The 13,662-nt window shown below is 43.5% G+C and overlaps 1 protein-coding gene across 1 annotated transcript in view; it reads right to left on the bottom strand.

Annotated features, from left to right (window-relative positions):
- Window positions 1-1,316: 1,316 nt before the first annotated feature.
- Window positions 1,317-13,662, bottom strand: part of LOC114585577 (cholesterol 24-hydroxylase-like) — a 30,435-nt gene continuing 18,089 nt past the window's right edge. The window contains exons 12-15 of the mRNA XM_077924176.1: window positions 12,453-12,563; window positions 10,943-11,031; window positions 9,523-9,589; window positions 1,317-4,319 (exon numbers count right to left, since the gene is read on the bottom strand). Coding sequence (XP_077780302.1) covers window positions 4,152-4,319; window positions 9,523-9,589; window positions 10,943-11,031; window positions 12,453-12,563 — 435 coding nt within the window. The 3' untranslated portion in view covers window positions 1,317-4,151. The remainder of the gene's footprint in view (window positions 4,320-9,522; window positions 9,590-10,942; window positions 11,032-12,452; window positions 12,564-13,662) is intronic.

The following is a 13,662-nucleotide window of genomic DNA, read 5'->3' as shown; positions in this document are numbered from 1 at the left end:
CAAAGAATCCTGGGAATTGTAGTTTGTTAAGGGTGCCTGGAATTGTAGTTTTGTGAGGGATAAACTATAGTCCCTGGGCTTCTTTGGGAGAAGCCATGTGTTTTAAAGGTATGGTGTAGTTGTGACCTAACATTAGACTACCAAAAAAGTTTCGTGTTTAAAGTTTTTCACACATTTCACATTTTGAAAGGATATGTTGTTCTTCTGAATAGCAAGTTATTTGAGCAAAAGTCTCTGGATCCAGCCTGGTATCTTGACTGTTTTCTCAGCTTATATATCAGTATTTTTCTCCATTTCATATAATTTCAACTACTTATTAAACCTCCTTTCAGCATCCCTTCTTTTAAATCCACCACTTCTTTCAGATCCATTTTTTAAATCTTTATTCTTTTCAGCTCCACTTCCTCAGTCTCACTCTTTCCTCAACTCAAATTAATTCTTTTAATAAGAAATTTCTTATTTTTTTCTTATTTCATTTCAACATTTGCACATCAGTTCTTTCAAATCAATTTGCGCAATCTGTTTTCACTGCATTTCTGTGGCTGCCGTTCTCTTGCAAACCTAACTTTGAATCTCCAGTTCCTTTTTGTAACATTTACGCAATCGCCAAAACCAAATTACACCATCTCTTGCACTCCTCTTGAAGCATTGAACCCTTTTCAAACCTTTTGAATACAATCTGAATACAATTCGTTGAATAGAATTTGTTAAAAACCTTGTGAAGTTCTTAATTATGCTTCCATAGATTCAACATCTTTCAAACCCAGAGCTATCTTTTTTAGTCCGCTTAAATCTGCTAAGCCCAAAAATCAATGTACACAGCCTCATTTAGACTTTTATTATACTAAGAATCATTTATTATACTAAGTTCATTATACAATTCAATGCAACCCACGCTGCTTCTGAACTGAATGAGTGACTCGGTTCAAATATTTGGGGTTCATCCACACTTCTTATCGTCCTGCTGCTTCCCTCCACCCCTCAGAGAAAACCACCCTTTAAAACTCCATTACAGCAAACAGCAATTGAAATCATAAAATCATACAGTTGGTAGGGACCACAAGGGTCATCTAGTCCAACCCCCTGCAGTGTAGGAATATTTTGTCCAACATGGGGCTCAAACCCACAACCCTGATATTCAGAGTCTTGTGTTCTACTGCCTGAGCTATCCCAGCTCAGCTCAGATTCCGCCCCAGATTGCCATTTGTTCCAATCTATCACTAAAGAGTGGGTTTTTTCCCCTTGCAAAGGAGTGGGAACAAGGAGGAAATTTCTTGGACCTTTGTCTAGAAAGCATGGATGAAACAGAAAACCACTCCATTCCATGCTTTCTAAGCATGGAATGAATGAATCTTTATTTGCATCAGCCACCGGCCATAGCAGTAAAACAATACAATATATAAAGAATAAAGATTAAAAAGTCAATTATATAAAATACATCTTAGGGTTTTGAATAGTCAAATAGTGGATCTTATTCTAATTGCCCCAGCTGAAAACCTTGCAAACTTTGCTGTCACCTGCTCATCTTGATCTGCCAAGAGAAAGGACACTGTGGCAGTAGTTGGGCAACCCGGAATGGACAATAAAAGAGGGGCGATAACCTCATTCCTCAAGTCTTTATAGAGTGCAAGCCAGAAGGGCATGCACCACTGATTCGGTACTGCCATCTCCCAAAGGGACATAAGCGTTTTTCATGTAGGAGTTGTTGGAATCATCCCTCAAGTACAGCCAAAGGCAGTATATTCAATCTTGCAAGGGTAAAAGCATGTCTATATTTTAGAATTGCAAGGAAGAAGCATGGCCGAGTCCTCAGCTGTCCATCTGGGAAAAGGAAGTAGTGCCAAGAGATTGCAGGAAAGTATTTTCTTGGAGTCGGGACGCGGGTGGCGTTGTGGGTTAAAGCCTCAGCGCCTAGGACTTGCCGATCGAAAGGTCGGCGGTTTGAATCCCCATGGCGGGGTGCGCTCCTGTTGCTCGGTCCCAGCGCCTGCCAACCTAGCAGTTCGAAAGCACCCCCGGGTGCAAGTAGATAAATAGGGACCACTTACTAGCGGAAAGGTAAATGGCATTCTGTGTGCTGCGCTGGCTCGCCAGATGCAGCTTGTCACGCTGGCCACGTGACCCGGAAGTGTCTGCGGACAGCGCTGGCCCCCGGCCTATAGAGTGAGATGGGCGCACAACCCTAGAGTCTGTCAAGACTGGCCCGTATGGGTAGGGGTACCTTTACCTTTACCTTTTTATTATCTTGGAAGCTAGGTAGAACAAGATATGCAAAACACATTGGCATATAATCACACTGGTCCACTGTATGCAGTTGTAGAAGCAACTTCTCTCAGTGTTAGGGAGACTCACAGGCTGCAAGGAAAGTTTCCAGACTTTTTTTAGTGCATTGGTGGCTAGCCTGAGCTCCTCCAGATGTTGTTGTGAACTCCGACTGCAATCAGCCCCGGCTGGCATGGCCAGTAGGCAGGGATGATGGGAGCCTGAAGTCCAAAAAGAATCAGGAGAGCCAAAGGATGTCCATCCCTGATTTAATGGGAAAGGACTAGTCCGCCAGTGGCTTGGTCTCACTGCTTGCTCCCTTTTCTCAGATGGGAAACAGATGGGTATTGTAAAACCTGGTTACAGCGTCCCATTAAACAAACCAGAATCACCAAATCACGTGGATGGGAGTTGGTTAACTGATTAAATTTTGCATAGGAGAAAAAACGGAGGAAATGAAACGCTTGCGCCATCTGTGCAACGCTCCATCTGTGCAAGCATTTCAGCTTGGCACATGGAGTCCTCCTCCCTGTTCTTGGGGTTCACCCCAGCACCTGCAGAACCAATTTGGAGGCACCCATTTCTTAAGTGCATGTCCTTGTGAAGGGCTTCTCCTGATGGAGCTTGTTAGGGGAATCCATGTTGAGAATTCCATTCCTCCCGAGATGCAGGTATGTGTGTGGCATTGTTACATGTCACATGTCTGTTTAAATTCCAGCACTGATTTTGGGAGTCTTGTGAGAGGAAATTGAGATACACTGTTTCTGCTCTGTATTGCTTTTGCAGTTCTCTCTCCAAGGAAGAAGGGACGTGGGTGGCGCTGTGGGTTAAACCACAGAGCCTAGGACTTGCCGATCAGAAGGTCGGTGGTTTGAATCCCCATGACGGGGTGAGCTCCTGTTGCTCGGTCCCTGCTCCTGCCAACCTAGAAGTTTGAAAGCACGTCAAAGTGAAAGTAGATAAATAGGTACCACTCCGGCGTTTCCGTGCGCTGCATGCTTAGTCATGCTGGCCACATGACCCGGAAGCTGTACGCCGGCTCCCTCGGCCAATAAAGCGAGATGAGCGCCGCAACCCCAGAGTCGGTCATGACTGGACCTAATGGTCAGGGGTCCCTTTACCTTTACCTCCAGGGAATAAAGACAGAGAGAGAGGCCATGTTTTCTTTGTTCTGTTCGGTTTGATTTAATTTAATTTGCAATACATTAGGCTTAGATGTTACTCCTCACAGCTGAGGAGTTTTGAACTCTGCTCATCAAGTGCTCATGTCTCTGGATATGGGGCACATCAGCGTGACGGGAGACAGGAGTGAAGAATCGCAGGCAACGCTGCCTTGCGGTGAGGCACCAGGCCTCAGAGTTATCACCCAACAACCCCACCCCTAGTCCTACAGGAAAAGAAGTATGCATTCTTTGTTTTTGTATGATAACACGCTAGCGCCATCCCCTCAGAAGCATTCCTCGTTTTCACACAGGAGCGAATACTTCTGAAGTTGCCACCTTCTGCTTTTCACACAGTTGCTAAGCTCTGAAAAGTTTACATCAGAAGGTGATCTGCGGCCAAAGGAAAGCCACCACTACCCATCAACTTAAAAAGTGCTCTCGGCTAATTTTATACGAATACAAAAAAGTGCAAAAATGACTAGGAATCTGGCTGCAGCTTGTAAAGTGCTCTGCAATAGTTATTGTGGTGTCTTAGATTTTTAGAGATGAGGGGGTCCAAGAGGATCATTGGCATCTACAAAGCTTTGTGCTCTTGGCAAGCACCAGATCAACTGATTGGCGGCACTCGCAAAGCCCCACACCTCTGATTTTAAACCATGTGAACCCATGATACTGCTTTACATAAAAGCATCTTGTGAATGACTGGAGGGCACTTTTAAACACGTTCTAGTAAGTTTTTCCTTCCCCGCCCATCTGACGGCGTGGCTTCAGCCGACACACCACACCATCCAATGGCATCAGTGTTCCTGTGTCCTGAATCTTAAAGCTCTGAGGCGGGACCAGCTGGAATTCAAACCGCTGCAGGAACTTGGCCATCACCACTTTAGCCTCCATCTGTTATAAGCAAACAAAACCAAAATAGAATAGTGAGCTCGGTGTGTTTAATTTTATTGCATTTTCATCCTGTCCTTCCAAGTGACTCTGCGTGACATTCATGGGGTCCCTTCAAAAGCCCTTCTTCCCAGGTGGTCAATAAGGGAAGCTTACCAGCTAATACTGACTGCCACCACCTACTGAGAGCAGCAAGACTCTCCCCCTTGCTCAAATTAGTGCTCAAATATATCTATACAGTGGTACCTTGGGTTAAGTACTTTATTCGTTCTGGAGGTCCATTCTTAACCTGAAACTGTTCTTAACCTGAAGCACCACTTTAGCTAATGGGGCCTCCTGCTGCTGCCAGAGCACGATTTCTGTTCTCATCCTGAAGCAAAGTTCTTAACCTGAAGAACTATTTCTGGGTTAGCAGAGTGTAACTTGAAGCATATGTAACCTGGGGTACCACTGTATATTCTCTGGATACATGGGGTAAGAGAACACTTGCCTTGGAATCCTCCTGGACCACAATACAGAGAGTTAAACCTGAAATAAGGATGCAACCGGCAGCCCCAATCCAGTATAGTGGTACCTTGGTTCTCAAATGCCTTGGTACTCAAACGCCTTGGTTCCCAAACGCCAAAAACCTGGAAGTAAGTGTTCTGGTTTTCAAATGTTTTTTGGAAGCCAAACATCCAATGTGGCTGCCGGGTTTTGTTTCCGGGGCGCCTGCACCAATCAGAAGCTCTGCCTTGGTTTTTGAACATTTTGGAAGTCAAACGGACTTCCAGAACTGATTAAGTTTGGTGCTTTTTTTTTTTTTTTTTTTGAGGCTTTTTCGGTTGATTTGTTTTTGTGCCTGTGTGGAACCCAGTTCACCTACTGACTGATTGATTGTATGACTGCGGAAATGGATAAAAAAAAACCCCACCCCCCAAATCCAAACAGTAACTATCATCAGTGCAGGTAAGAAAAAATAATCATTTTTATTTCTATCATCTACAATACTGTCTTATTTAATTTATAGTTCAGTACATTGATTATTGCTTTCATTTTATGGATCAGTGGTCTCGTTAGTTAAATTCATGTTAAATTGCTGTTTTAGGGCTTGTCTGGAACAGATTAATCCATTTTGCATTACTTTCTATGGTAAAACGAACCTTGGTTTTGGAATGCTTTGGTTTTGGAATGGACTTCCAGAACGGATTAAGTTTGAGAACCAAGGTACTCTCTGCACTTCTGACAGGTGGGTGGGTACTTGTTGACCGTCTGATGTCATGTGATGCCTAACAATTCAACTTCAGAAAGGAAGGACTAGGAACACGCTCTCAGTACACTCTGAATTCTTTCTTTACAGTGCCAGCTGGATTCCTTAATACCTTATATCTCTTTCCCCATCTCTGAGATTTTCAGGACAGTCTCTGTTAGTGGTTTCCCATGGCTCAGCTGCAAAGCTTGTATCCAGTGTGCAGTCAGTGTTGTGGGCCCAATTCTGTGGCCCTGCATCCTAAGCTGAGATCAGACATGCCTCCTCCTCCTTCTCCTTCTGCACTCAGCGGGTGTTTAAAGCAAGTTGTGCCATGCCGACTTACTGAATGTGTTTTTAACCTGTGATTTTTGTTTTGAACACTTGTGTTATTTTGATGGATTGATAGTTTTATTGTTGGTAGTGGAAAACCACTTTGTGACCATTTGTGGTGAAAAGCAGTGTACAGTGGTACCTCGGGTTACAAACACCTCGGGTTACAAACACTTCGGGTTGCAGACTCCACTAACCTGGAAGTAGTACCTCGGGTTAAGAACTTTACCTCAGGATGAGAACAGAATTATGCAGCGGCAGCACGATGGCAGTGGGAGGTCCCATTAGCTAAAGTGGTACCTCAGGTTAAGAACGGTTTCAGGTTAAGAACGGACCTCCGGAACGAATTAAGTTCGTAACCAGAGGTAAAGGTAAAGGGTCCCCTGACCATTAGATCCAGTTGTGGCAGACTCTGGGGTTGCGGAGCTCATCTTGCTTTATTGGCCAAGGGAGTTGGCGTACAGCTTCCGGGTCATGTGGCCAGCATGACTAAGCCGCTCCTGGCGAAACAGAGCAGTGCACGGAAATGCCGTTTACCTTCCCGCCGGAGCGGTACCTATTTATCTACTTGCACTTTGATGTGCTTTCGAACTGCTAGGTTGGCAGCAGCTGGGACTGAGCAACGGGAGCTCACTCCGTCACAGGGATTCGAACCGCCGACTTTCTGATCGGCAAGTCCTAGGCTCTGTGGTTTAACCCACAGCGCCACCCACTGTATAAATAAATTGGAAATAAGTTTTTTTAAAATGCATTTGAATTAAAGCTGTGGTTGCAAAGATTACTGAGAAAAATGGAGCGTGAATTTAGTGGAAATTCTACCTGATTCTAAGCGTTCTGGAGAACATGAAACCATGCCACTATTTCATGACATTTTTGTTGATCCTAATAAAGGTATTGACCACTTTTACTTATGGACCAGCATGGCTTTTGTTGCTTTTTAAAATGTAAGATGGCATTCATCATATCGTCTCAACTTGAAAAAGCACTCATTGTTTCTGTGGAATCTTAACCCTACCATTTCTTGTTTTCATTTAACATTGTATACTTGTTATTGATGGTTTAAACATTAAATACCCCACATCTTTAGCACATAAGTGCTTGCAGGACCTTCTAAAAATATAAAGCAAACCTAATATGGTTTGTTCAAATGCAGGGGGTGGGGGTGGTAACTGCACAATTAACACGTCTGATTTGTCTCAGTTATCATTCCCCCAAAATTGCCAAATTTAGGTGTATAATCACCACAAGCTCATCCTTATAACAAAACCTACCAATACCCAATTATGCGCTAACACAATTTCCCACAAAGTAAGATGTCACTGTATTATTATTATTATTATTATTATTATTATTATTATTATTATTGCTTCCCACAACTGTAGCATGTTTAATTAATAATGTATTTTGCAACCCAAATTAAATGGGAGCCTTCCTAGAGCATATTTCAAGAGCTCCTTCAATTTACACAATTTTGTACACAGTTTCCGGTGGCCTTGTTTTAAGAAATCCTTAGATCCTTACATTGCTCACACCCATTTCCCAGTATATTGCTACTTCCTCACTGGTTACACCCTGATTGCACAAATCCCAAACCACAGTGACTACGAAGCTCCTAGACTGAGTACATCCCTCCCAGAGCACATGCCAGATTGGGGAGACACCTCGCTCTTAAAAACTACGTGCAAGTCAGCCACCAGCCACTTGTTCAGACTTGAAAATGGTGAAAAGACAATTGTAAATCTGTGTCACCAAAATTCCTTGGTTGAAAGTGCACTCAGAGATGACAGATATCACTGGTCAGGTGTCACCTTCAATTACCTTAACTGAGTACCTTTGAAGGCCCAAACCAAAGGGGTTTTTGTTTGTTTTTTGGATTAAAAAAAAGTTGTCTTTTTGATTGTTGCAGCACATTTTAGTCCAAGGGCCTAATTCCTTTTTGGTTAACTTTTAAGGGGGTGCTAGCCTTGTAAGAGGGCAGGGCCAGAGGAAAGAGGTGGGTTGAGCAACAGTTAGGACTCTCACAGTATGTTACGTTCCAGCCATGTTTCCGGATGCACCTTTGACACCCATTTTCATCCTCCATTTGGGCAAGCAAGATGCATGACCACAGTTCAGTGACCAATTCCAGCCAATCCAAAGCATTTGAGGTGGTGAGTAGCAAGGCCAGAGAGTGGTTTCACCTGGGTAGTCTTCAAGGGTTATACAGAAGGGCTCGATGGGCTGCATTCAGCTCTTGGGCCTGAGGTCCCCCATCCGCATGTTAAAACCATAATTTAGGATGACCAGAACGAGTCTAAGTAGGCCTTGAACTCACATGCTCCCTTCTCTTCTCCATCAGTTTGGAAGCTTCCCATTCCGTTTTCCAATAACCACTGTTTAGCATTCTATCTGGAACTCTAAACTGTGGTTGATCTTAACTATGGGTTGTTGAAAGAAGCCAGCTGTCAGGGGTGCGTGCAGGAGCCAGGCCCTGTGACCAGGATTGGGGCCTTCCTAAATTTGTTCTGAAGAGGCAAGGTGCGGCCTCACAGGTGAGGCTGATTGATAACTCACAGCAGCTGGTGGCAAGAGCTGGGAAGGGATATAAGGTCAGCATTTATAGAATCATAGAATCATAGAGTTGGAATAGACCACAAGGGCCATCGAGTCCAACCCCCTGCCAAGCAGGAAACACCATCAGAGCACTCCTGACATATGGTTGTCAGAGCTCTTTGCCACAGCAACACGTTCCCTGCCTTGCTGCGTTTGGTTCCTTGACTCCTTGCTCCTTGGACCCCTGCCTTCGTGACTCCTTGCTTCTTGGTCCTTGGACCCTTGACTTCATGACTCCTTGCTTCCTGACCCTCGGACCCTTGGCTTCTTGACTCCTGGCTTCTCGACTCCCGTTTCTGCTCCCACCCCGCCATCTTGCCCCCGGTCCCGACATCCCCAGCTGGGACTTCGATTGCCCATGAACCGGACTATGACACCAGCTTCCGAAACCATGGCTTTGGCCATGCTGGTTCGTATTGATGGGAGTCGAAGTCCAACGACACCGGGGGGGGGGGGTTAAGGTTCTTCATCTTTGCTTTATAAAATGGTGCTTCTTCCACTAAAAATTCTGAGGCATCCTTGAGATTGCCATTGGGTCTCCCATCTTGCTACTCCACTAGTACCTTCACTCCGCTTCCACTCCTGCCTGCAGCAGTAAGTAAAAAGGTAAAAGGACCCCTGACCATTTAGGTCCAGTCGTGACTGACTCTGGGGTTGCGGTGCTCATCTCGCTTTATTGGCAAAGGTAGCCGGCGTACAGCCAGTCATGTGGCCAGCATGACTAAGCCGCTTCTGGTGAACCAGAGCAGCGCATGGAAATGCCATTTACCTTCCCGCCGGAGCGGTACCTATTTATCTACTTGCACTTTGACGTGCTTTCGAACTGCTAGGTTGGCAGGAGCAGGGACTGAGCAACGGGAGCTCACCCCATCACGGGGATTCAAACCGCCAACCTTCTGATCAGCAAGTCCTAGGCTCTGTGGTTTAATCCACAGCGCCACCCGCCTCCCGCAGCAGCAAGTAGGATTCCATAAAAGCAGAAGAGGAGGGGATGCAATTCAAACAAAGGGACCTATCTTCTGCATCACTTGACCAGCGGACTGCTTTACTTACCAGTGCAAATATCTGCCCAATACAGGAACGAGGTCCCAGGGAAAATGGGAAATAGCAAAAGGACGGCCTAAACCATCACAAAAACAAGACAGACAAGAATAAGATGGTTTTGAAAACACCAGACAGGCTTCCATCTAAACAGCAGCATATATTATAGCTGCTAATGAACATAGGAACACAGTAAGGTGCTTTATACAGAGTCAGATATTGGTCCATCTAGCTCAATATTGTCTACACTGGCTGGCAGCAGCTCTTCAGGGGTCAGGCAGGGAGTATTTCCCAACCCTACATGGAAATACTGAGGACTCAACCTGGGACCTTGCTTTATGAGTGAGCCTTCCCATTTAGGCGTTGTATTGAATAGCAGGTTGATAATAGTCATAGTCACTTCCTGATCTCTGCTTACGCCCAAAAAAGCTCTGTCAATTAATTTCTACAGATCAAGCTTCTGTTAAAAAGCACAGAAAGAAGGCAAGTCTGTTTTTATCCCTGGTCACGTAGCAACCCTAAATAAGTGAAATAATTTTCTGAATGTTGCCATTTACTGGAAACTCTTAAGTTTTTATCAGAAGTAAGGGAAAAGGGCTAAAAAGTCCGACACGGGGCAGAAAATTTTATAGTCTGCTGGTACAGATGCAGGAGAATTTGATGTTTGCTTATTCATTCCACGTGCCAAATGGAAATCAATCCAGCAAATACAATCAATATTCACTTGTTGCTGTTGTTTTCAGTCTGCAAGTGGTATGCAATCGATTATGATTGGTTCTCTGTGTGCATTGCATTTCCTTTGCACCGAAATGAATGGGATGGAATAGCGTAATTAGCAACGTGAAATTCCACCGCAGCAGACAGCAAAGTGAATAATGTAAGTTTTTTAATCAGATGACAAACTGCAGCAGAATGGAGACAGCACTGACCACAACGAAGATGGATTGCAATAGAAACGGATGCCTTCTTACACCCCTACCCGGCAGACACTTCCAATACCTGTCCTAATGTCGTGTTTGGCATTCAAAAATTTCTGATATTTTCTTCAAGCCCTCTGAAAATCTTAAGAATTAGTGGTATGTCTCAATGACAGTCACCACGTATTTTTGAGGTCCAGTGCTGAGGGCCTTCTGGCGGTTCCCTCGCTGCGAGAAGCCAAGTTACAGGGAACCAGGCAGAGGGCCTTCTCGGTGGTAGCACCTGCCCTGTGGAACGCCCTCCCACCAGATGTCAAAAAGAACAATTACCAGACTTTTAGAAGACATCTGAAGGCAGCCCTGTTTAGGGAAGCTTTTAATGTTTAATAGACTATTGTATTTTAATATTCTGTTGGAAGCCACCCAGAGTGGCTGGGGAAACCCAGCCAGATGGGCAGTGTATAAATAAATTATGATGATGATGATTTGTTAGAACAAATAACAAAGGGACTCACCTTGGCTGGTCTTTGCTAAATCGCTCAGGATCAAAGACCAGCGCATCCTTGAAAAACCTTTCCATACGTCCCATGACATAGGTGCTGAACTGCCAAGGGAACAGAACAGTTTACATTTGTATATATGACTCTTAAAACATTGGTTGTTCAAAGTTACAGGCAAATGCATACAGTATTTTAATCAAGTCCTGGTTCCTTTCCCCGATTAGTCCTGCGTAGAACATGCATCGCCTTATTCCTAAAGGGCTCAAGGGAACTTAACTGTGAGCAAAGAAATTATAAAAGCATTTAATAATAACTATAAGTGATCACACTGAACACCCCCACTAAGTACACATTTCCTAGCATACATTATCAGTTAGTGTCCCGCCCCCCGCCCCCCCCGCTTTTTAATATTTCATTGCTTTGTTATAGCTTAACTTTGTTTTGTTAAACTATTGTGTTATTTTAGACATTAAAAGCTGCTTTGAGTGGAAAAATTGCCTGGTAATGTGGGGTACAAAACCAATCGTTCTGTGATTAAAAGAAGAAGAAAAATTCTGCAACAATCCAAAAACCGAATACTGCAACCTGTATCAACATTGTAATCCTATATGCCACATGTAATCATCTCTACTTGACAGGGTAGGCATGTATAGGATTGCGAGGTAAGTTAATTTGCAGGTCATCCTGCATTTCACATAATTTACAGCTTGCACAATTTAATTCTGCTTCTGCTAGTCATTCTAAGGAGCAGATTTGCGTAACTTTTTTTTTTTAACTTAGCCATGCATGGTAGACAGGTTTCTGGGTGTAAAAATGGCATCGGTGGGGGGAGCAGTGGAAACAGCTCCAAAAGCTTAAAATCACTCGGGGGGAGGGGGAGGTTTCCCAAAAAAAAGCTCAATAATTGTGGTGATTTCCTTTTTTAAAAAAAGCTAAACAACTTTGTGGGCCTCAGGAATTTTACTTTTAGGAATATGGCAACCCTAATGCATGGCCCTACTCGGCAATTATTACTATTCATCACAGAGAGATGCAAGAGAGATGCAAGGAACCAAGAAATTATTCAGCACAGTCTTTGAGATATTACTATGTCTCTTGCCTAGGTTTGCCACAGTAAGGATAATAAACAACAACAACTTATTTATACTCCGCCCATCTGTTTGGGTTTCCCCAGCCACTCTGGGCTCCTTCCAACAAAATATTAAAAATACAACAAAACACCAGACATTAAAAACTTCCCTAAACAGGGCTGGCTTCAGATGTCTTCTAAAAGTCAGATAGTTGTTTATTTCCTTGACATCTGATGGGAGGGCGTTCCAAAGGGCGGGTGCCACTACTGAGAAGGCCCTCTCCCCATTCGCCATCCCCACCACAAGCCATGAGCTGATTGTGCTGCTTTCTCATCCTCTTAGCGAATCACAGCACATACATTGCCCTGGACATAATAGTCAGTTACATCAGAGGAAGTTTGATGTTGAATTCCAATGTGTTAGATAACAGCACATGGCTTTCAAACAAAACTCACCATTAAAGTGGTTTCTGCTGGAATTTTGATTCCTTCAATGACACATTCTTTTTCAGTCCAGCGGACAGTTCCTGGAGCTGGTGGATATAACCGCAGGGATTCTTTGAGAACCTAAGAGGGTAAAGGTAAAAAAAGCTATTTCGTTTCACCAACTAGCATGATTTGTTAAATGGAAGGGTTGGGTTTTCATCTGGAATTCTTCCCACAGAAACTCAGCTCAGTCACACGTTTATTGGGGCTATTTGAACTAATAACTTGTTCTCAGCCTTAATTCCCGTGTAAGTTTCCTACTTTGTATTTTTCTTGCAGAAGGGGAATAAAAAAAGAAATCTACAGTGCAAGGCTACACCTGTCTACTCAGAAGTACGTCTCAATGAGCTGCTTTGGCAGCAATGGCAAACCATGGTTTAGTGTTACAAGAATTATCTCCCTGGGTTTGACTGCTCCCTCTTTTCTTCAAACACATCCATGAGCAGTTAAGAAAGTTTCACAAAATTAAACAGCAGAGTTGTACCTCAGAAGTCAAACAAAATCTGAATGAAACGGTGGGAACCTTCTATCACCTTTGGTGGACCTGCCCGAAGATTAAGGCTTTCTGGGAAATGATCTATAATGAAATTAAAAAAGTTCTGAAGAGAACCTTTATTAAAAAACCAGAAGCCTTTCTCTTGGGCATGGTGGGCCAAATGGTGCCAAAGAAGGATAGGACATTTTTTATGTATGCCACAACAGCAGCAAGAATCCTTCTAGCAAAGTATTGGAAGACGCAAGATTTACCCACGTTGGAAGAATGGCAGACGAAGGTGATTGATTATATGGGACTGGCAGAGATGACTGGCAGAATTCGAGACCGGGGGAAAGAGGCGGTGGATGAAGATTGGAACAAATTCAAAGTTTATCTTAAAAACTGTTGTAATTTGGAAAATTAGGGGCTCAGGGTAATAAGAGATAAAGAACTACAGTTGTATTAATAACTTATGGAAGTTAAATTTATGAAATATAAACAAGTTTATTACGAAAGGGTTGCTGAAAAATCTTGAAACAAGAATGCAGAAAAGGGGTGGTACGGGGAAGTCGATTTTGTGTTTGTTTATGTTTTTGCTTTGTTTCTTTTTTACTTATGAAAAACTAATAAAAATTTATTTAAAAAAAAAAAAAGAAGTCAAACAAAATCTGTTCTGGAAGTCTGTTCGACTTCTGAAATGTTTGG

The sequence above is a fragment of the Podarcis muralis genome, chromosome 1 (assembly GCF_964188315.1).
Source record: "Podarcis muralis chromosome 1, rPodMur119.hap1.1, whole genome shotgun sequence".
Classification (NCBI taxonomy): Eukaryota; Metazoa; Chordata; class Lepidosauria; order Squamata; family Lacertidae; genus Podarcis; species Podarcis muralis.
The sequence above is the reverse complement of the archived record's forward strand: the minus strand, read 5'-3'. Positions and strand labels throughout refer to the sequence as shown.